Raw genomic sequence first — 24,319 nt, forward strand, 5'->3', positions numbered from 1 at the left:
TGGGGGCCCCTATATACACACATCATCTGATAATCACTTATATACACTGTACTCAGTCACTGTGTGTCTCCTACAGATGGGCCCAGTAACAGAGATACCCCAGAGAGATGTCCCCGTCCTCTGTATTCCCAGGATTGTACAGAGGAGAATCACAGGACCCCACAGGAGGATCAGGTAGGTGGGATTTAGGGTCTCCCCAATATACCAAAGTGACTGTCACTATATGATCTGTAGAGGAGCTGTGTGTCTTATACACTGACATTATACTGATTCACCTCAGTCTAATCTGACTGTATGCAAATGTCATTGTATTTCTCTTTCATCCACTAGGGGACACTGGAGTCTTATACAGTAGGGGTCTAAAGCTTGCAACCGGAGGTGTGGCACAATGTAAAATTAGCATTGTCTGCACAGCCGGCTCCTCCCCCTTCACATCCCGCCTCCCTCAGTTTGAAAAATTGTGCCTAGGAGGTAACATTACAGAAAACTCAGGCTGCGTCAACCTAATGAAAAGGGGGACAAAAGCCTTTGAATTAGAGAGACAATGATCCCATATAAAGGGATCTGCATCTCTCTATGGAAAATCCGGAGCACAGAGTCAGCATTTCCATGGGCAGTGAGTACTGGTGGGTAATATGGGCCTTAGATAGAAAGGCAGAGGCTATTAGCAGACTCCTTCCAATTCCCACAACTTAAGGTTTAAAAAATGATTATTATTATTATCTGGCCAGTGTGCACGCTGCTGCCTCCAGGCTTCCTGTAACTTAAGTCCTGGCAGACTAGCAGCGCAGCTCCCCCGCCGCCCGACTTCTTTTATACACACAGCGAATGCTCAAACACTCCCTGGCTGGCTTCTACTCCCGCTGCATGTCAGCTCCCACGCCGCCCCCTCTACATCGGAGGGAGACGCATCGCGGCTGTCAGCGGCGGCATCCTCACATACAGCGGGGACGCGCACTGACCTCCCGCCACACGCTGAAATGGTCTCTCGCCCTCTCCCACCGCCAGCGGAGGGAGACACAGCGCGCCTGTCAGTAGCAGCATCACACACACTACGGGCGCTTGGGAAGTGCGTCCACCGCCCGGTTAGATGATCTCTCGTCCCTTCCCGCCGCCAGCGGAGGGCTGAGTGTGACGACAAAGGGGGAAATTAATAGAAACTGATCCTCTTGCTAGTAAGTCCGGCCTGGGGCAGCCGTTAAGGGGGTAGAGTGACCCTAGGAAGGACCCAGAGAGCCTTAGTAATAAATATTTATTAAATAAATGGCGGCCATTTTTAAATGAATAGAGGCGCCAAAAGGACTCTCTCAGGCGTTATTACCTTTAGAATAGACGGGCTTCCTGGCCGGTCAGAGCAGAGGGACGGGTTATTATAATAGAGCAACTGCTCCCTCTACTGGACATTTGTATTTAGGACTCTCTCAGGCGTTATTACCTTTAGAATAGACGGGCTCCCTGGGCGGTCAGAGCAGAGGGACGGGTTATTATAATAGAGCAACTGCTCCCTCTACTGGACATTTGTATTTAGGACTCTCTCAGGCGTTATTACCTTTAGAATAGACGGGCTTCCTGGCCGGTCAGAGCAGAGGGACGGGTTATTATAATAGAGCAACTGCTCCCTCTACTGGACATTTGTATTTAGGACTCTGCTGCAATGGATTTTCAATGGATTCTGACAGGCATTTTTATGCTTTAGATTTTCAAGGGACTTCTAAACAAAAGATCCCTATGAAATGATGGGAACGACTGGATCACAACCCCGACCTCAGAACTGAAATACAGTTGGGTGTGTGAGGGTTGCAACGAGGCTGGTGATATTATTATTATAAATTGTTATTTTTTGTTTTGTGTGTAGTGTTTAGAAAGATCCAGCTAGGGGGATCCAGTGTACCTTTACTCCCAGCACCCGTTACCGTCTTTCTGTTCCTATTATAAAGGGGGGAAGCACTGAGGAGCGCTCTATGGGGTACGGCTTCAAATGTCAAAAGCACTTACCACCAACACTAAGACTTATTATGTTTCCACAAAATGTAGTAAGATGAGCAAGGGTGAGCGGCTCCTGGGTATGCGTTGCCTGTCTAGTTAAGGGCGTCCAGCACGGGGGAAGGCTCCGCCAAGGTCATGGGAGCAAGCCCTAACAGGTATTTCAAAGGAAATGTCAGAATCCCGCAAACAGCAGTCGGAAAGGACTGAGGGATTCTCAAAGACTATGGAGGAATTTCTGATTTAAATTAATCCCTCCTGCGCAAGCATAAAGAAATGCGAACAAGTCGATTAAGAGAACCATCCTCATCTTACACGAAGGAGGAAGAAGGTCTTATTATAGATAAAGAGGCAAGATACTGAAGTCTGCCTTAGATCAGGAGTTTAGATTCCCTTATAGAAGCGGTTATAGAGACCCTTGCAGCAGGCAAGAATTTGGAATTTATAATAATTTGGATTATAGGATTCTCATAACAAATGCCAGTCTCAGAGGTTGGGGAAGCTGTCCTAGAGTCCCACCACTTTCAGGGCAAATGGACTTTACTGGAGAGAGGGTTACCAATAACCATTCTCGAACTGAGAAGCAGTTTACAATTCGCTTCTCTTAGCCGAAGATATAGTCAATGGTCAACAGTGAACCGGAAAGCAGATTATCACAGTCGCCAGGACTGCATCCAGGCGAGCGGTGCTTACACAGATCTTCGACATGATGGTGAGTAGATGGTGTCTACCTCAGGTGGACCTGATGGCATCTCGACAAAATCATTAGCTGCCCAGGTATGTGTCCAGAAGAAGAGATCCAGCAGCAGAGGAAGTGGACACGCTGACACTTCCTTGGTGTTACAGAAGGGTTTACATTTTTCCGCCTTTCACACTCATACCCCGAATTCTCCAAAAAGGGGTAATACGAGAGCGAGTATGGGCAATTCTCATAGCACCAAGTTGGCCCCGTAGAGGTTGGTACTCGGACTTACGGGGGATACTAGCGGAGGACCCTTGGCAGTTACCTCGAAGGGAGGACCGGCTATATCAGGGGCCGTTCCTCCACTCAGACCTGAACAGGCTACGTTTAATGGCGTGGCTGTTGAGACCCGGATCTTAAGAGTGAGAGGTATACCAAGAATGGCTATTCCTAAAGATGATCGCTGCTCAAAAGCCGGTGACACCCATGTACGACTGCAGACATTAGAAGAAGTACATGGACTGGTGTTAGGAACATGGGTAGAATTAGACGAACGTCCACTTACCCAGACTTCTACTTTTCACTCCAGCTGGTCTAGATGAAGGACTAAGACTAGGTTCCTTGAAGGTTCAAGTTTCGGCTCTCTCCATCCTATTTCAACAGCGGTTAGCGTCCTTACAAGAGGTTCAAACCTTTTTACAGGGGGTTCTGAGGATACAACCTCCTTTCCGTCCTCCCACTGCGCAGTGGGACTTAGATTTGTAGTTGGAATTTTTGAGATCACCATCTTTTGAGCCGTTGGAAAGAACAGACCTGCAATATCTCTCTTGGAAGGTCACGTTATTACTTGCCTTGGCTTCGGCTGGAAGGGTTTCGGTGTAAGGAGCCCTATCAGGTTAGAGTCCTTTGTTAATTTTCCAGAAGGATAAGGCCAAACTCCGTACATGAGCGGATTTCCTTCCTAAGGTTGTTTCGGGGTTTCAGGTAAACCAACCGATTGTGGTCCCATCCTTTCAGGGATTCGCAGAAGGGGACGTGTCTTTGGATGTTGTCCGAGCTTACGAATATACTACAAGTTACGTCGTCCTTTAGAAGGTCGGACCATTTTGTTTGGTCCAAAGAATGGTTGGCCAGCATCTAGGCAGTCTTTGTTTAGATGGAATAGCTTTGCCAATCGGCAAGCTAATATTTCCTGTGGTAAGCAGTTTCCGGTTCAGACTGGTGCTCATAATACCAGATCAGTGGGTGCCTCATGGGCGGCTATTCGAGGTGCTTCCACTACTCAATTTTGCAGAGCGAGAACGTGGTCTTAGCCCACACATTCGCAAACTTTTACAGGTTTGATACCTTGGCGTCCGGAAATTCTAAGTTCGGACGTTTAGTTTTGCAGGCCATCGACAGCACTCCCTCCCTTGGGGATAACTTTGGGACGTCCCCTACTGTATAAGACTCCAGTGTCCCCTAGTGGATGAAAGATAAAAGATGATTTTGGTACTTACCGATAAATCCATTTCTCTGAATCCTCTAGGGGACACTGGATGCCCGCCTCAGTGCTGTCAACCTGCTGTGTTCAAAGTTCTTGTTCAAACAGTTCGTGCAAACAGCGTTGGTTTTTCTGTTAAGAGTTTCTTGGATGCTGTTGCTTTGTTGTACGGTTCGGTTCCTCGCCAAGTGCTATAGTATCATGTCCTATTCTCTCAGTCACGTTTTCCAAACTGAGGGAGGAGGGATGTGAAGGGGGAGGAGCCGGCTGTGCAGACAATGCTAATTTTAGATTGTGCCACACCTCCGGTTGCAAGCTTCACACACCTACTGTATAAGACTCCAGTGTCCCCTAGAGGATTCAGAGAAATGGATTTATCGGTAAGTACCAAAATCATCTTTTTTTGGGTTATTTAGGTAGAACGTCTTTCTTGTATAAAGGCAGAAGATATAAGGAGAGAAGAAGAGACATATGTGACTGATATAAAGGCAGAAGATATAGAGGAAGAAGAAGAGACATATGTGACTGATATAAAGGCAAAAGATATAGAGGGAGAAGAAGAGATGTATGTGACTGATATAAAGGCAGGAGATATAGAGGGAGAAGAGGAGACATATGCGACTGATATGAAGGCAGAAGATATAGAGGGAGAAGAAGAGACGTATGTGACTGATATAAAGGCAGAAGATATAGAGGAAGAAGAAGACACGTATGTGACTGATATAAAGGAAGAAGATATAGAGGGAGAAGAAGAGAAGTATGTGACTGATATAAAGGCAAAAGATACAGAGGAAGAAGAAGAGACGTATGTGACTGATATAAAGGCAGAAGATACAGAGGGAGAAGAAGAGACGTATGCGACTGATATGATGACAGAAGATACAGAGGGAGAAGAAGAAACGTATGTGAGGGGTGATCAGCAGTGTAAGGAGGAGGAGATCCCTACAGATATCAGCACAGGTGAGTAATAAACACTTATTACAGAAGTAACATATTCTCATTGCTCAGTCACTACAGCAATCTCTTATTCTACACCATCCTCTGCCATCATCCCAGTTCTCAGTTGGGTGTTTATAACACAAGGTTATCCATGACAAACATCAGATGAATAGAGTTATTACACACAACACTATAATGTTATTAAAAGTAACAAGCAGAAGTTTTTAGGGATCATATATAAGTAGTAGTGTGTAATTTGTATGGGATCTAAATTTCTCAGTTTAGCAACCATTTATTAAATAACCTTCATTTTGTTAGATGATGCAGGTATTAAATAACTCCTTGTATATAGTAGACCTATTTGGCCATTTGTGGTCATGTTTACTATATCTTTTCATTTAGTGAGGTGTAGTCGTGGTGTAAAGGACAGTTTGTGATTCCTGATTAGTTAAAAAAACAAATACCAAATACTGAACAACATCACCAAACAGGTAATTTCAACTTTAAACTTGTCATTTATTTTGTACTGTCTGGACATGGCTACTAATAACAGATGCACAGACATAATTCTTAAAGCTATGTGTGCAAATGCTAGGAGATTAGGAGACAAAATTCCAGAGCTAATTGTGATAATGACCAGGGATAACCTGGATATTGTGGCAATTACAGAGTCATAGTGCAATGAGAATCATGACTGGGACATAGCTATACCAGGATACAATTTATTTAGGAAGGATAGAATGGTCAGTGTAGGAGGAAGCGTAGCAATGTATGTGGGAAAAAAGCATAAATGCTACTTCAATTAATACAAAATATTGAAGACAAATCTGAGGCCCCTTTGGTCACCACAGAAACCGGGAAAAAGGACATTATTCATATTGGGGTGATCTCTAGACCACGTGGCCTGGGGCAGGATTTGGACAGGAATCTATTGTTGGACATCACTAAAATGGCTTTAAAGGGAGAAGTCATAATCATAGGAGACATTAATTTACCTGATGCAAGGGGTGGGGTCTTTTGCAATTTCAGCTGCAAGTGGTAAATTCCTTACAGGGAGCATCTCTCAATAAACAGCAGATATTTCCCTTCTGCATAGAAGAGCGGTCCGGAAAGAAAGAAGTAAACTTCCTTTTTGGGAGCACTCTTGTTAACTTAATTGCAATTAAAATATAACCTTTAATAACTATTCACTAAAAATTCATATATATGGATCTTACTTACTTAAAAGAAAGATTACTATTGACTGAATTGTCTTACTATCAGTATTATATCAATCAGGGTGAAAAATATTTTATTTAGAAGAAATATATTCATATGTGTAATACTTAACCATCTAGAACACTGCCAGACAGCCGTGGGCTCTCCCTATTGTTTCCTGTAAATAGAATCAGTTACATGTGCATGGTATCCACACATACACCTTATTCATTATCATTTTCAGAAGGGAGAGGCTGAGGCTTATATATACTGTCTATGTATGGTAGGTCTCCCTTCCATACCTACCATACATAGACAGGAAAACTATGTATATAGGAAACTATAGGTCTGTAAGACAATACAGAAGGAAACTATAGGTCAGTAAGACAATACAGAAGAAACTATAGGTCAGTAAGACATTACAGAAGAAACTATAGGTCAGCAAGACAATAAATAAGGAAACTATAGACCAGTAAGACTACAGTAAGCCATGATACGTCAGTAAGACCATACAGTAAAAAACTATAGGTCAGTAAGACAATACAGTAGGAAACTATAGGTCAGTAAGACAATACAGTCAGAAACTATAGGTCAGTAAGACAATACAGTCAGAAACTATAGGTCAGTAAAGGGCCCTACACACTTAAAGATTATCTGTCCAATCTGGCTGATTGGAAAGAAAATCTGGCGATGTCTGGGAGCAAATGACAATCAACCATTTGCTCCCAAAATCAAGAAAATGGACAAACACAGTTCAGATAAATTGGTTTAATGAAACAAATGTAACCAATTTGTCTGAAAGTCCATTTTTGTCTGTTTTCCAATCTTTGAGAGCAAATAGTAAATTGCCATTTGCTCCCAGACATTGCCAGATTGGACAGATAATCTTTTAGTGTGTAGGGCCCTAAGACAATACAGTAAGAAACTATAGGTCAGTAAGACAATACAGAAGAAACAATAGGTCAGTAAGACAATACAGTAGGAAACTATAGGTCAGTAAGACAATACAGAAGAAACTTTAGGTCAGTAAGACAATACAGTAGGAAACTATAGGTCAGTAAGACAGGAAACTATAGGTCAGTAAGACAATGTAGAAGGCAACGAGATGAGTAAGACAATACAGAAGAAACTATAGGTCAGTAAGAATAGAGAAGGAAACTATAGGTCAGTAAAACAATGCAGAAGGAAACTATAGGTCAGTAAGACAATACAGAAGGAAGCTATAGGTCAGTAAGACAATACAGTAGGAAACTATAGGTCAGTAAGACAATACAGAAGCAACTATAGGTCAGTAAGACAATACAGAAGGAAACTATAGGTCAGTAAAACAATACAGTAGGAAACTATAGGTCAGTAAGACAATACAGAAGCAACTATAGGTCAGTAAGACAATACAGAAGGAAACTATAGGTCAGTAAGACAATACAGTAGGAAACTGTAGGTCAGTAAGACAATACAGTAGAAAACTATAGGTCAGGAAGACAATACAGTAGGAAACTATAGGTTAGTAAGACAATACAAAAGGAAACTGTAGGTCAGTAAGACAATACAGTGGGAAACTAGGTCAGTAAAACAATACAGTAAGAAACTATAGGTCAGTAAGACAATACAGTAGGAAACTATAGGTCAGTAAGACAATACAGTAGGAAACTATAGGTCAGGAAGACAATACAGTAGGAAACTATAGGTTAGTAAGACAATACAGTAGGAAACTATAGGTCAGTAAGACAATACAGAAGCAACTATAGGTCAGTAAAACAATACAGTAAGAAACTATAGGTCAGTAAGACAATACAGTAGGAAACTGTAGGTCAGTAAGACAATACAGTAGGAAACTATAGGTCAGGAAGACAATACAGTAGGAAACTATAGGTTAGTAAGACAATACAAAAGGAAACTGTAGGTCAGTAAGACAATACAGTGGGAAACTAGGTCAGTAAAACAATACAGTAAGAAACTATAGGTCAGTAAGACAATACAGTAGGAAACTATAGGTCAATAAGACAATACAGTAAGAAACTATAGGTCAGTAAGACAATACAGTAGGAAACTATAGGTCAGTAAGACAATACAGTAGGAAACTATAGGTCAGTAAGACAATACAGTAGTAAACATCTACAAAGCCTTTTTCTCTTACATCCTAGAAGATGCTGGGGACTCCGTAAGGACCATGGGTTATAGACGGGCTCCGCAGGAGATAGGGCACCTAAAAAGAACTTTTCCTAAGGGTGTGCACTGGCTCCTCCCTCTATGCCCCTCCTCCAGTTAGATTCTGTGCCCAGAGGAGAAGGGTGCACTGCAGAGAGCTCTCCTGAGTTTTCTGTAGAAAAAGAATTTTGTTAGGTTTTTTATTTTCAGGGAGCACTGCTGGCAGCAGGCTCCCTGCATCGTGGGACTGGGGGGAGAGAAGCAGACCTACTTAACTGATAGGCTCTGCTTCTTAGGCTACTGGACACCATTAGGTCCAGATGGAGTCGGAACACAGGTCTCGCCCTGGGGTTCGTCCCGAAGCCGCGCAGCCGTCCTCCTCACAGATGCTGGAAGATGGAAGCCGGGCGAGTATGAGAAGGGGATCCGGACTGAAAGTCGACAGTAACTAGGTCGACAATGTCTAGGTCGACCACTATTGGTCGACAGTAACTAGGTCGACAGGGTCAAAAGGTCGACATGTTCTAGGTCGACAGGTCAAAAGGTCGACATGAGTTTTTCACAATTTTTTTCTTTTTTTGAACCTTTTCATACTTAACGATCCACGTGGACTACGATTGGAACGGTAATCTGTGCCGAGCGAAGCGGTAGCGGAGCGAAGGCACCATGCCCGAAGCATGGCGAGCGAAGCGAGCCATGCGAGGGGACGCGGTGCACTAATTGGGGTTCCCGGTCACTCTACGAAGAAAATGACACCAAAATAACATTAAAAATTCATGTCGACCTTTTGACCTGTCGACCTAGAACATGTCGACCTTTTGACCCTGTCGACCTTTTGACCCTGTCGACCTAGTTACTGTCGACCAATAGTGGTCGACCTAGACATTGTCGACCTAGTTACTGTCGACTTTCAATACCACACCCCCTGAGAAGATAGAAGACATCTCAGGTGGCAGAAGACTTCAGATCTTCTTGAGGTACCGCTGCGCGCCATTGCTCCCAGACACAACACACAGAGGCAGCACTGATGGGGGGAGGGGGGAGGGGGGGCGGGGGGGCGCCCTGGGCAGCAATAATACTCAAAGTTTGATGCACAAAGAGTATGATTAGGCTGCGGAGGCAGTAAATCACAGATCCCCCGCCATTTTATTACAATTGCACTGGGACCGAAGCCCGCCGTCGGGTGGGCGGAGCTTGATCCTCACCACTAACCAGCGCCATTTTCTCCACAGAAGCTGCATGAGGACGCTGGCTCCCCGGTCTCTCTCCCTGCTGAACACTTTCACAGGCTGGAAAAAGAGGAGGGGGGCACATTGGTAACGCAGTGAGTGGGAATTGTATGTATGTATGTATGTATGTATGTATATATATATATATATATATATATATATATATATATATATATATATATATATATATATATATATATATATATACACAAACAAACACGAGGAACCACTGCACTCGCCATTCCCAGGGGTTGGGGTGCGGTGGGCTGTGACCACCAAACTCAAATATACCAAACAAAAAACCCAGCACTCTCCTAAGGTGAATGAAGCTGCTTAGGAGAGTGCTGGGTTTTTTGTTGACATGTCTGAGGCGGAATGATTCTCCAAGGAGGAGGTGGAGCAAATGAGTGGTGTGTCCCCGTCGGTAGTGCCGACTCAGGAATGGATGGACATGTGGCATATGTTGAATGCAAGTGTGGCATCTTTACATAAGAGGCTTGATAAGGCTGAATCCAGGGAGGCATCAAGAGGTCAATCCTCGGATTGGACCGACTCACAGGGCCCGTCGGGGTCTCAAAAACGTCCCTTAGCACAAATTGTGGACATTACTACCGACACGGACTTTGATTCCAGTGTCGACTATGATGAAGTGAAATTGCAACCTAAGGTGACAAAAAGCATTCAGTGTATGATTGTGGCAATAAGGGATGTGTTGCATATTGAGGATGAACCCTCGGTCCCCGACACAAGGGTACACATGTTTAAGGGTAAGAAACAGATTATTTATTTTCCCACATCTCATTAACTAAATAAGTTCTTTGGAAAAGCTTGGGAGTTCCGGAGAAGAGACCGCAGATCCCAAAAATTATTTATATGGCATACCCCTTCCCTAAACAGGACAGGGTACGTTGGGAATCACCTCCCACTGTGGACAAGGCCTTAACGCGCCTGTCCAAGAAAGTGGCGCTACCGTCTCCAGACACAGCGGCCCTCAAGGATCCTGCGGATCGCAGGCAGGAGACTACTTTAAAGTCTATTTATTCGCATACTGGAGCTGTGCTAAGACCGACTATTGCGTCGGCATGGGTATGTAGCGCAATTTCAGCATGGACAGATGATCTGACGGCTGAATTTGATACCATGGATAGAGATACTGTATTGTTAATTCTAGCCCATATTAAAGGTGCAGTCTTATTTATGAGAGCTGCTCAAAGGGATATTGGATTGCTGGCTTCTAGGGCCAATGCCATGTCTATCTCGGCGAGACGATTCTTATGGACTCGCCAATGGACGGGTGATGCGGATTCCAAAAAACATATGGAAGTCCTACCCTATAAGGGAGACGTATTGTTTGGGGATGGGCTGACGGACCTGGTTTCCACAGCTACCGCAGGTAAATCAAATTTTCTCTAACGTCCTAGTGGATGCTGGGGACTCCGTAAAGACCATGGGGAAGAGATGGGCTCCGCAGGAGACTGGGCACTCTAAGAAAGAATTAGTACTACTGGTGTGCACTGGCTCCTCCCTCTATGCCCCTCCTCCAGACCTCATTTAGAATCTGTGCCCGGCCAGAGATGGGTGCATTTTAGTGAACTCTCCTGAGCTTGCTAATAAGAAAGTATTTTAGTTAGGTTTTTTATTTTCAGAGAGCTTCTGCTGACATCAGACTCTCTGCTACGAGGGACTGAGGGAAGAGAAGCAAACCTACTCACTGAAGCTAGGTTGCGCTTCTTAGGCTACTGGACACCATTAGCTCCAGAGGGATCGAACACAGGTACGTTGGTCGTACGTTCCCGGAGCCGCGCCGCCGTCCCCCTCGCAAAGTCAGAAGCCGGCAGACGCAAGAAGACATCGAAATCGGTGGCAGAAGACTCCTGTCTTCACATGAGGTAGCGCCCACACTACCCACACACTCTGGTCACTGTAGGGTGCAGGGCGCAGGGGGGGGGGGGCCCTGGGCAGCAATTAGGATACCTCTTGGCAAAAAGACACATATATACAGCCGGGCACTGTATATATGTACGAGCCCCCGCCATTTTATTTACACAGACCCGGGACAGAAGCCCGTTGCTGAGGGGGCGGGGCCTTCTTCCTCAGCACTCACCAGCGCCATTTTCTCTCCACAGCTCCGCTGAGAGGAAGCTCCCCAGGCTCTCCCCTGCAGTATCCAGGTAGAAAAAGCGTAAAAAGAGAGGTGGGGGCACATAAATTTAGGCGCAAATTGTCATAAACAGCAGCTACTGGGTAAACAATTCCTGTGTAATCCCTGGGGTTATATAGCGCTGGGGTGTGTGCTGGCATACTCTGTGTCCCCAAAAGGCCTTTGTGGGGGTCCTGTCCTAAAGTGAGCATTCCCTGGTTGTGTGCAGTGTGTCGGTACGTTTGTGTCGACATGTTTGACGAGGAAGGATACGTGGAGGCTGAACAAGTGATGATATGTGGGGTCGCCGCCGACACCTGATTGGATGGATATGTGGAAGGTGTTAAATGATAACGTAAGCTCCTTGCATAAGAGGTTGTATAAAGCTGAAGCCTTGGGACAGTCAGGGTCTCAGCCCATGCCTGATCCTACAGCGCAGAGACCGTCAGGGTCTCAAAAACGCCCACTATCCCAGATTGTTGACACAGATATCGACACGGATTCTGACTCCAGTGTCGATGACGATGATGCTAAGTTGCAGCCTAAATTGACTAAAGCCATCCGCTACATGATTATAGCAATGAAGGATGTGTTGCACATATCAGAGGAAAACCCTGTCCCTGACAAGAGGGTTTATATGTATGGGGAGAAAAAGCAAGAAGTGACTTTTCCCCCTTCACATGAATTAAATGAATTATGTGAAAAAGCGTGGTATTCCCCTGATAGGAAAGTAGTAATTTCCAAAAGATTGCTTATGGCGTACCCTTTCCCGCCAACCGACAGGTTACGCTGGGAATCCTCCCCTAGGGTAGATAAGGCGTTGACACGCTTATCTAAGAAGGTGGCCCTGCCGTCACAGGCCGCCCTAAAGGATCCTGCGGATAGAAAGCAGGAAGGTATCCTGAAGTCTGTTTATACACATTCTGGTACTCTACTGAGGCCAGCAACTGCTTCGGCCTGGATGTGTAGTGCTGTAGCAGCATGGACAGATACTCTGTCTGAGGGGATAGATACCCTGGACAGGGAGACTATTTTACTGACCCTGGGACATATCAAAGACACTGTCTTATATATGAGGGATGCCCAGAGGGAAATTTGCCTACTGGGCTCTAGAGTAAACGCAATGTCGATTTCTGCCAGAAGGGTCCTGTGGACTCGGCAGTGGACTGGTGATGCCGACTCTAAAAAACACATGGAGGTTTTACCTTACAGGGGTGAGGAATTGTTTGGGAACGGTCTCTCTGACCTGGTTTCCACAGCAACGGCTGGGAAGTCGAATTTTTTGCCATATGTTCCCTCACAGCCAAAGCACCGTATTACCAAATGCAGTTCTTTCATTCAAAAAAAGCCTCCACTAAATCCACCGCGTGACGCTGTCAGGAGCGGTGGGGGCACGTCTCCTAAATTTCAGCCACCAGTGGGTTCGCTCACGGGTGGATCCTTGGGCTATACAAATTGTGTCTCAGGGATACAAGCTGGAATTCGAAGTGACGCCCCCTCACCGTTACCTAAAATCGTCCCTGCCGGCTTCTCCCATGGAAAGGGAGGTAGTGTTGGCGGCAATTCACAAGTTATATCTCCAGCAGGTGGTGGTGAAGGTTCCCCTTCTTCAAAAGGGATGGGGCTACTATTCCACAATGTTTGTGGTGTCGAAACCGGACGGTCCGGTCAGACCCATTTTGAATTTAAAATCCCTGACCATTTATCTGAAGAAATTCAAGTTCAAAATGGAATCGCACAGAGCGGTCATTGCAAGCCTGGAAGAGGGGGATTTTATGGTGTCGCTGGACATCAAGGATGCTTACTTGCATGTCCCCATTTATCCACCTCATCAGGAGTACCTCAGTTTGTGGTACAGGACTGTCATTACCAATTCCAGACGTTGTCGTTTGGCCTGTCCACAGCACCGAGAATATTTACCAAGGTAATGGCGGAGATGATGGTACTCCTTCGAAAGCAAGGAGTTACAATTATCCCATACTTGGACAATCTCCTCATAAAGGCGAGGTCCAGGGAGCAGTTGCTGATCGGCCTAGCACACTCTCAGGAAGTGTTGCAACAACACGGGTGGATCCTGAATATTCCAAAGTCGCAGCTGATCCCTACGACGCGTCTGCCCTTCATGGGCATGATTCTGGACACAGACCAGAAGAAGGTGTTTCTCCCGGCGGAGAAGGCTCAGGAGCTCGTGACTCTGGTCAGAGACCTCCTAAAACCGAAACAGGTATCGGTGCATAACTGCACGCGAGTCCTGGGAAAGATGGTGGCGTCATACGAAGCCATTCCCTTCGGCAGGTTCCATGCGAGGATCTTTCAGTGGGATCTGTTGGAAAAGTGGTCTGGATCGCATCTTCAGATGCATCGGCTGATCACCCTGTCCCCCAGGGCCAGGGTGTCTCTTCTGTGGTGGCTGCAAAGTGCTCACCTCCTCGAAGGCCGCAGGTTCGGCATACAGGACTGGGGCCTGGTGACCACGGATGCAAGCCTCCGAGGATGGGGGGCAGTCACTCAGGGAAGAAACTTCCAAGGGCTGTGGTCAAGTCGGGAGTCTTGTCTGCACATCAATATCCTGGAACTAAGGGCCATATACAACGCCCTGAGTCAAGCGGAGCCTCTGCTTTGAAACCAACCAGTGCTGATTCAGTCAGACAACATCACCGCAGTGGCCCATGTTAACCGCCAGGGCAGCACAAGAAGCAGGGTGCAATGGCGGAAGCCACCAGGATTCTTCGTTAGGCGGAGAATCACGTGCAAGCACTGTCAGCAGTGTTCATTCCGGGAGTGGACAACTGGGAAGCAGACTTCCTCAGCAGACACGACCTCCACCCGGGAGAGTGGGGACTTCATCAAGAAGTCTTCACGCAGATTGTAAATCGATGGGAACTGCCACAGGTGGACATGATGGCGTCCCGCCTCAACAAAAAGCTAAAAGGGTATTGCGCCAGGTCAAGGGACCCTCAGGCGATAGCTGTGGACGCACTAGTAACACCATGGGTGTTCCAGTCGGTCTATGCGTTTCCTCCTCTTCCTCTCATACCAAAGGTGCTGAGAATTGTAAGAAAGAGGAGTGAGAACAATACTCATTGTTCCGGATTGACCAAGAAGGACTTGGTACCCGGAACTGCAAGAAATGCTCACAGAGGACCCATGGCCTCTGCCTCTCAGACAGGACCTGTTGCAACAGGGGCCCTGTCTGTTCCAAGACTTACCGCAGCTGCGTTTGACGGCATGGCGGTTGAACACCGGATCCTAGCGGAAAAAGGCATTCTGGAGAAGTTATTCCTACGCTGATAAAGGCTAGGAAGGACGTGACAGCAATGCATTATCACCGTAATGGCGAAAATATGTTACTTGGTGTGAGGCCAGGAAGGCCCCTACAGAGGAATTCCAGCTCGGCCGGTTCCTGCACTTCCTACAGTCAGGAGTGTCTATGGGCCAAAAATTTGGGTCCATAAAGGTCCAGATTTTGGCCCTATCCATTATCTTTCAAAAAGAACTGGCTTCACTGCCTGAGGTTCAGACGTTTGTTAAGGGAGTGCTGCATATTCAGCCTCCTTTTGTGCCACCGGTGGCACCTTGGGATCTTAACGTGGTGTTGGGTTTCCTGAAATCCCACTGGTTTGAGCCACTTAAAACCGTGGAGCTAAGGTATCTCATGTGGAAAGTGGTCATGCTGTTGGCCTTAGCTTCGGCTAGGCGTGTGTCAGAATTGGCGGCTTTGTCATGTAAAAGCCCCTATCTGGTTTTCCATATGGACAGGGCAGAATTGCTGACTCGTCCGCAATTTCAGCCAAAGGTGGTGTCATCTTTTCATTTGAACCAACCTATTGTGGTGCCTGCGGCTACTCGTGACTTGGAGGATTCCAAGTTACTTGACATAGTCCGGGCTTTGAAGATTTATGTAACCAGAACGGCTGGAGTCAGAAAGATTGACTCGCTGTTTATCCTGTATGCATCCAACAAGCTGGGTGCTCCTGCTTCAAAGCAAACTATTGCTCGCTGGATCTGTAACATGATTCAGCAGGCTTATTCTGCGACTGGATTGCCGCATCCAAAATCAGTGAAAGCCCACTCCACAAGGAAGGTGGGCTCTTCTTGGGCGGCTGCACCAATAACTTTTTGCGGCTAATTGGTTAGGGAGTTTTTGCGATGAACTGAATCCCCCCCCATAAAATGTTTATACATACAGTATGATGTTACATTGAGATTACCGCTGGAGGAAACTCTGCCACAATATTATTAAATGTGGAATTTATCCCATCCTCGTATGGGTGTAATATATTAATATATTCTTACTGAACAGGATTACCAGCACTGAATCAATTATCGCCCAATATAATATACATGCCGATGTTTAACAACAAATACAATTGTCTTTTGATTACTTTATGCACCTTTATACATTTACCTTTGTGTTTTATATATCACTGATTTATCTTACATACTTTACTGTACTTAATAAAGGTTATATATTATTTATTAGTGCGCAAACAGGACAGCACTTTCTCTTCTTTGCTGTTTTATTATTGCAAAGCCCATGTCACCTCTAGTAATCCCACATGAGTGCCCATGTCACCTCTAGTAATCCCACATGAGTGTCCATGTCACCTATAGTAATCCCACATGAGCGTCCATGTCACCTCCAGTAATCCCACGTGAGCGTCCATGTCACCTTTTGTAATCCCACATGAGTGTCCGTGTCACCTCTAGTAATCCCACATGTGCGTCCGTGTCACCTCTACTAATCCCACATGAGCGTCCATGTCACCTCTACTAATCCCACATGAGCGTCCATGTCACCCCTAGTAATCCCACATGAGCGTCCATGTCACCTCTACTAATCCCACATGAGTGGCCATGTCACCTCTAGTAATCCCACATGAATGCCCATGTCACCTCTAGTAATCCCACGTTAGCGTCCATGTCAACTCTAGTAACCCCACATGAGCGTCCATGTCACCTCTAGTAACCCCACATGAGCGTCCATGTCACCTCTAGTGATCCCACATGAGCGTCCGTGTCACCTCTAGTGATCCCACATGAGCGTCCGTGTCACCTCTAGTGATCCCACGTGAGCGTCCGTGTCACCTCTAGTAATCCTACGTGAGCGTCCATGTCTCCTCTAGTAATCCCACGTCAGCATCCACGTCACCTCTAGTAATTCCACGGGAGCGCCCGTGTCACCTCTAGTAATTCCACGGGAGCGCCCGTGTCACCTCTAGTAATTCCACGGGAGCGCCCGTGTCACCTCTAGTAATTCCACGGGAGCGCCCGTGTCACCTCTAGTAATTCCACGGGAGCGCCCGTGTCACCTCTAGTAATTCCACGGGAGCGCCCGTGTCACCTCTAGTAATTCCACGGGAGCGCCCACGTCACCTCTAGTAATTCCACGGGAGCGTCCGTGTCACCTCTAGTAATCCCACGTGAGCGTCCTTGTCACCTCTAGTAATCCCACGTGAGCGTCCCTGTCACCTCTAGTAATCCCACGTGAGCGTCCCTGTCACCTCTAGTAATCCCACGTGAGCGTCCCTGTCTCCTCTAGTAATCCCACGTGAGCGTCCCTGTCTCCTCTAGTAATCCCACGTGAGCGTCCCTGTCTCCTCTAGTAATCCCACGTGAGCGTCCGTGTCACCTCTAGTAATCCCACGTGAGCGTCCGTGTAACCTCTAGTAATTCCACGTGAGCGTCCACGTCACCTCTAGTGATCCCACAGGAGCGTCCACGTCCCCTCTAGTAATCCCACATGAGCATTCAGTGTTGATCAAGCTCCAGTCTAAGCATCCTAGCTTTTTTTGTTTTTTAATAAACATAAAAGCAATGATTACAGGTAAAAATGTCAGTTATAGAATTATATATTGTATCCTGTAACACCCTGAGTCTTGTCTACTCATTTTATATATTAATGTATTTTATTTCCAGGAGATGGACACACAAGCAGGAATATCTCAGAAGGACATCTAATGTTATCCCCGGATTGTGACATAAAAGATAATGACAGTAGACAGGATTCTCCAGGAGATAACCCCATTACCCCAATTATACATCCAGCTCTATCAGCTGATCCCTCTGATCCTGGGAAATGTTCTCCTGATCACTCTGATATTGGTGCATCTGTTACAGCTCTGAGAGTAGATTCAGTGTTTCCTTGTTCTATAGATGCACCATGTTTTACACAGAACACAAACCGTATTACTCATCAGCCAGCTAAGGCAGGTGAGAGGCCATTTCCATGTTCTGAGTGTGGGAAATGTTTTACATATAAATCATATCTTGTTACACATCAGAGAAGTCACACAGGTGAGAAGCCGTATTCCTGTTCTGAGTGTGGGAAATGTTTTTCATTGAAATCACATCTTGTTAGTCATCAGAGAAGTCACACAGGGGAGAAGCCATATTCCTGTTCTGAGTGTGGGAAATGTTTTGCACAGAAATCAGCTCTTGTTACACATCAGAGAAGTCACACAGGTGAGAAGCCATTTTCATGTTCTGAGTGTGGGAAATGTTTCGCATATAAATCAGATCTTGTTACACATCAGAGAAGTCACACAGGTGAGAAGCCGTATTCCTGTTCTGAGTGTGGGAAATGTTTTGCACAGACATCAGCTCTTGTTACACATCAGAGAAGTCACACAGGTGAGAAGCCATATTCCTGTTCTGAGTGTGGGAAATGTTTTTCATTGAAATCACATCTTGTTAGTCATCAGAGAAGTCACACAGGGGAGAAGCCATATTCCTGTTCTGAGTGTAGGAAATGTTTTGCACGGAAACCAGCTCTTGTTATACATCAGAGAAGTCACACAGGTGAGAAGCCGTATTCCTGTTCTGAGTGTGGGAAATGTTATTCATCGAAACCAGATCTTGTTATACATCAGAGAAGTCACACAGGTGAGAAGCCATTTTCCTGTTCTGAGTGTGGGAAATGTTTTTCATCGACATCAGTTCTTGTTAAACATCAGCGATTTCACAGATGAGAAGCCATTTTCATGCTGTGAGAGAAATAAATCTGCTCTTGTTGAACATATTAGACATTACCCAAGTACGGAACCATTTACATCTTCTGGAGTATAATTATCACTGCCGTCCAATGTTCCTCAAGGGTGAATCCTATCTCCTATGCTTTATGCAATATAAATGCTACCACTGGGTGATATAATCAGACGTCTTGGCCTGGTCTACCACTGCTATGCAGATGACCTGCTTTTTGCTCCATGTACTGAGAACCTAATACCAATCCTAAATGGTTGTCTAGCTGAGCGCCAGGGGTGGATGATACCAGTTGGCTGTGACTCAGTCTTTGTGAAACATAATAGAAGCTCCCGAACAAAGGACAAGACTACAGCTTTACCAACCATCTGGATTTATGCTTTGGTGTTCAGAATTGCAAAATACTAAACATGTGCTGAATCTTTGTGTTGTCCTGGTATGTGGCTGACACAGACATCAGGTATCTGCCACATACTAATCCTCATTCTTCCATCTGTGGACCATAGCCAGAATCAAGCACTTGATTCCCTCAGAAGTTCATAGACTACTGCAATGCCATCTACCTGGGTCACCCAGCAAAAGAATTACAGAGCTTGCAGCTAGTACAGAATGCAGCAGCCAAGCTGTTACCTAACCAGCCCGTTCCTGCCTCCTAACACCCATTCTCTATTCCCTTCACCGGCTGCCTCTAAGATGACAAATCTATTTCATAATTGGCTAACTGACCTTCCCAGCCCAACATTACATGGTCCAAGGAACTAGAAGCAGCTTCTGCCTCCTTACTGCCCTGCTTGCTTGCTTCTACAGATGGACTGTTACCAGCAGTACCAAGAATCTCCTGTCATTCATTTATGGGTTGAACGTTTAGCTTTGACCATGGAACTCACTGCCTTGCACAGTCCAAGAGGCCTCCACTCTAGAGACCTTCACAAGCAGACTGATGACTGTTACTCACGCTTTTCATTAATGTACCTCTATTTACTTCCTAAATAATACATCCCAAATGCTTAGGTCTTTTTTCTGCTGTTTATTTTGTATCTTGTGCTTTGTGTAAATGTGAATGTCTAATACCAGTTTCCACAATCTGTATTGCTGCACGACAATATGGCGGCAATTGGAACGTGTTTTCACTTCTTCTAGTTTGCCTAACTTGTTGCAGACACTCATCTTGATCAGGAGTGTCGAGTGTTTTCTTATACAAGATCCTGTCCATATATACCCTGTACATTATCATGTGCATTAGAGTCACCCGGGTTCCATCTGCGGTGGTTTGTTGTATGTTACATCTATATGGTGCGGATACTCCCCTGTATTTCATAATAAAAGCTTTTGTTTGCATCTAATTATTACATTAAAGCTTTTATTTTTTATTCTGTTTTATATTCCCGTCTGAGTAATTACGCCATAATGTCTAATCTCGGAGTGGACCCCAGAAGATGTAAAGAAACCGTGTAAGTGTTCCATCATTCTGTTTCGTGTAAGCATACAGGTAAGTGATGGCACGGTGGTCACTGACCGTCACATTCAGGTGGTATCATGGAAGTGGGACTGTCTGGGCTTATTCTAGTCTACTGCAGAAATAAAAAACTCAGCCTTTATCCTGCTTATAAAAATTACAACGCCCGTAAATCAAGCTTGGCCGGACAAGACAGAATCCACATTAATGGTGGCACATCATATAGGCTGAGGACCCAATGCTATAAACATAAATGGAATAGCAGCGCTAGTGAAATGGTTTGTGAATGATTAAAAATAATAATAATGGTATTGAAGATTTGAGTGAAAATTAATAACAATTTAATATTCCATATGGTTAAAAACATTTAAAAATAACATATTCCAGGCCATTCATAAAATATTACTCAATGAAACTACTGCCTATCTGGTGTAGTCCGTTCCTAATATAGAGGACTGGTGTAAATTTGGTGACACAAGGATGGAAATAAACCAAAGGTGAAGTCCCACAGGGGTTGTTACCACAAAATGCCGCTGGAGGTGTAGTCCCTTGAAGTAATCCTTTAATTGGATTCAACCCAAGCAAGGGTTTTTTGGGGGGGTTCCTCACTGCAATGCGGTATCCTCCTGCTGTGGAGGGCGTAGATAGTGGTCACGATGGTTTTTATCACCTCAGGTTCTTTGTAAAAGGTCACTCTCCAGTCCTGGTTCGGACACACCAAGGCAGTCCAAAGTTCCAAAGGATGAGGGCCTGGTTTGCCTCCTGAGGACCCAATGCTTCTGGTATATATGGCATAACTCCCTCTTCACCCACAAAAACCTTCCCTTAACCATTCACAATGTCCACCATTGCCCCTTCAGAAGGGTCACAACTTTCCTTTGCTTTTTCCACCTACTCCACAGAGCCCAGGACCATCTCCATGACCATTTCATGTTTATCTGGAGGCCTGGCACCTGGGAGGTTCATGGCCTGAGATGACCACAGAACTGCCAGGTAGTGGGCAAAAAGGATCCACAGCCCCCTGAGGAACTGGAGAGTCCAAAGATCGACCCTGCATGAGGTAAAGAAGGGTCAAACACAGGGCCTGTCTTACCTATTTCCTTCCTAAAAGCTGCTCTTTACCCACTTTGGTACCTGTGGGATCCCACTCCAATCTTCCTTGAGAGTCCTTACCCTCACTAATCCCTTCTACACCTACCAGTTCCTTCCCCTTCCAACCACTCCTTTTTAAGCTTTTCACCACCTGCTGTGTGAGTCCCATCCAACTACTCCATTTCTTGACTCATTGGTGTAGCAACCCCCTTCTCCCCACCACACTGCTACACTGCAGTACTCACTAAGCATACACACTCACATCATGATTACACAGCTGTGCCATGTCACAACTGAGGGCCTGAGCTGACGGGAGGAAGCCTCAGTTGTAGGGGCTGAGATGTAGTGGAACCTGGGAGGTTGAATCAGACCCCTGGACATGTAAGTTACACGCAGGAAGATTGCCCGAAGGCGTGACCACGACAACCAAAGTAAAAGTCAATAATCATTTATTAAACAAGCTCCATGTGTCACAGCAGTGGTAAAATAAATACTATAATCAACAGTAAGTATATCACAGTTCCTGGGTACTACGGGTTGGCAATGGCCACAGGGCTCTGGTAGAATTAGGTACAGTTCTTATTGTCCTTGAGATGGAAAGTCCTTACCAGGCCCGACTGTAGTAGTGAGAATAGCCCAGGAACACACCAGCTGATGTTCCTTGGAAAGCTGGTCCGCTGTTGATGAAGTAGCTGCTGTGGGTACTAGTTGGAACCAGTCAGGTGTTAACACGGAGTGGATGCTGGATGGTACCAGCCAAATGATCGTATGAAGCTTGGGAGCGATGAAATACTGGTACCGGTGGTTTGTGGAAATCTGCAGGAAAAGCACCGGCACTTTAAGAGAAGCTGATCTCTGCTGGAAGCAGATGGATCTGTAGCTGGAAACTGGAGTAGTCACGGAGGACTGCAGAGTCAGGCTGCACCGCAGGTGGTAGGCTGGTGCGGGTCTCTTAGTGGAGGCTGGAGACAGGAGCTGGAAACCTGGAAAAACAACCACAGGAGAGAGAGACTGGAAACAAGGTTTGACAACCAAAGCACTGACGATCTCCTGGTTCAGGCACAGGATATTTATACCTGCAGCAAGGCAGGCATTGGCTGAACAATTATGCAGATTCCAGTAGAGCAGCGGATTGGTGGAAACTGAGGCATATGATAGAAACCAACATGGCTGCGCCCATGTTAGCACTTGGAGGGAAAGCTAGTTTGAGAAACCATGTGGAGATTCAGCAGTAATGGCGGCGCGAGGCCGAGGAGGGCAGGAGACGCCACACCGACAACTTGCATACTGGAACCACATGGATGACAGCGGAGGCCGCGGCAGGCATGAGACGCCACACTGATGAATCTGTATACTGGAAACACAGGAACGGCGGCAGAGGCCACGGAGGGCTGGAGACGCCATTCTAAGACTTAACATGAAGCCGCTTGTGACATCGCTTTAGAGTGACAGGAGGGAGATGTACAGTATGGACATCAGCAACGCAGGCGAGATCCGGCCCTGGAACGCTGAGCCAGCCTCAGGAGACATCTGAATGGTAAGTAATGGCGTCCAGATACCCGGATTGTAACATGCCAGAGACACTGTCTCACTGACAACCAGGATGAGACACTCCCAGAAAGGCATGTATGTATGAGTACGGAGAGAGTGGGCGCAGTGTGGCTGCATGACTGACAGCTGAGCCTGTCACGTCAGTGAGGTGGATGGGGCATCCCATTCCCAGCTGGAACAGCACACTATATGTAAGAGCCGGAGCGGTGCAGGGCTACTGGCTGACAGCCTATCATCTCGGTGCAGCGGCAGAAGTCTGTAAATGATGGGAAATAACATCTGGCCCATGGCTACTGTGAGGAAATGAGAGGTCTGTGACAATATAGCTATGCCTCATTTCTCATGTCAAATATGTACTTTTTATCCCCATATCCCTATACATTAAATTCATCTGTTTCCTCATTCTCCATAACATGTCCATTACTGCTCACCCAATATTGTGTTTAAATCAACCTTAATATTAATATATGCAATTGTGTTACGTTATCTGTTACAACTTTAGATAATGTATTCATGTTAGACCTGGTTTTCTATTGTTTACTACCACCACCACAGTGGACACTTAAACGGTGAGTCATATAAGGTACCATTGTCCCTTTTTGTTTACTCCCTATTGTCCAACAGTGAGCTGACCAGACATGGTTGCTCTCTGGCTGATGTAATCACCTTGATTAGAATATGTATTGTATTCCAATGCTGTAAGATCCTTAGACAAATATGTCACACACACCCCTGCTATATGAAGCTACTGGTAGAGCTAACCAGAGAGTTGAAAGGAGAGATTCTTTGCTCTCTGATTAAGAAGTGATGTTCTGTCAGGAGTTTGTGGTGGGAATTGTCATGTGGAATTGGATTACAGAGGTGTGCTGAGCTGTTTATAGCCCATTCTGTTCAATAAACCACCGTTGTTTTTTTATCTACCACTGTGCCTGAGTGATTTGGAACTCTGTATCGTCACAGCTACTATCAATGGCGGGTAACTTCCTGGCTCTCTCTGCCTTTGATGGTAAAACTAGGTATCATCAGGTAGACCATCAATGATTCCTGATCATCAATGGTTGATGGCCAATCCTAGACCGGACCCTGAGAGACCACAGCCACCACCGGATCCACAATGTGTACCTGGAAGCTGCCACATCTGGCACTTTGTCACCTACCATCAGATCTACCTTCTCCTAGAGAGCCACCTCTCCACAGCTTTCCACATCTAGGCTGGAACTCTGCAGGTTTCCTTCACCACCTGCTTGGATCTCCTTTTGCATCAGCATCCCGGCCAGCCTCACACAGGTCAATGGAAGCAGCATTATGATAACTTTTGACTCTATTTGCTGCAGCTGCTGTATAGTTCCTGTGATTTCCTCCAGCTTATTAACCAGCTGCACCAGCTCCTCATTTTATGTAACTCTATCCCAGCTGCTGCAAGTTTTTTCTCCTG

The 24,319-nt window shown here is 45.8% G+C and overlaps 1 protein-coding gene across 1 annotated transcript; it reads left to right on the top strand.

Annotated features, from left to right (window-relative positions):
* Positions 1 to 81: 81 nt before the first annotated feature.
* LOC134983253 (oocyte zinc finger protein XlCOF22-like) lies at positions 82 to 20,128 on the top strand. Its single transcript, XM_063948980.1, has 3 exons — positions 82 to 174; positions 4,565 to 5,108; positions 17,721 to 20,128. The coding sequence occupies exons 2-3, from the start codon at positions 4,712 to 4,714 to the stop codon at positions 18,770 to 18,772; spliced, it is 1,449 nt and encodes a 482-aa protein (XP_063805050.1). The 5' UTR covers positions 82 to 174; positions 4,565 to 4,711; the 3' UTR covers positions 18,773 to 20,128.
* Positions 20,129 to 24,319: the final 4,191 nt, after the last annotated feature.

Source organism: Pseudophryne corroboree (genome assembly GCF_028390025.1).
Source record: "Pseudophryne corroboree isolate aPseCor3 chromosome 3 unlocalized genomic scaffold, aPseCor3.hap2 SUPER_3_unloc_102, whole genome shotgun sequence".
NCBI lineage: Eukaryota > Metazoa > Chordata > Amphibia > Anura > Myobatrachidae > Pseudophryne > Pseudophryne corroboree.

Bases quoted from the DNA above. Each gene is read 5' to 3' on its own strand.
- LOC134983253 (XM_063948980.1), top strand. From the start codon at position 4,712: ATGTATGTGACTGATATAAAGGCAGGAGATATAGAGGGAGAAGAGGAG. The intron at 5,109-17,720 runs GTGAGTAATAAA...TTTTATTTCCAG, and splicing joins CCCTACAGATATCAGCACAG to GAGATGGACACACAAGCAGG.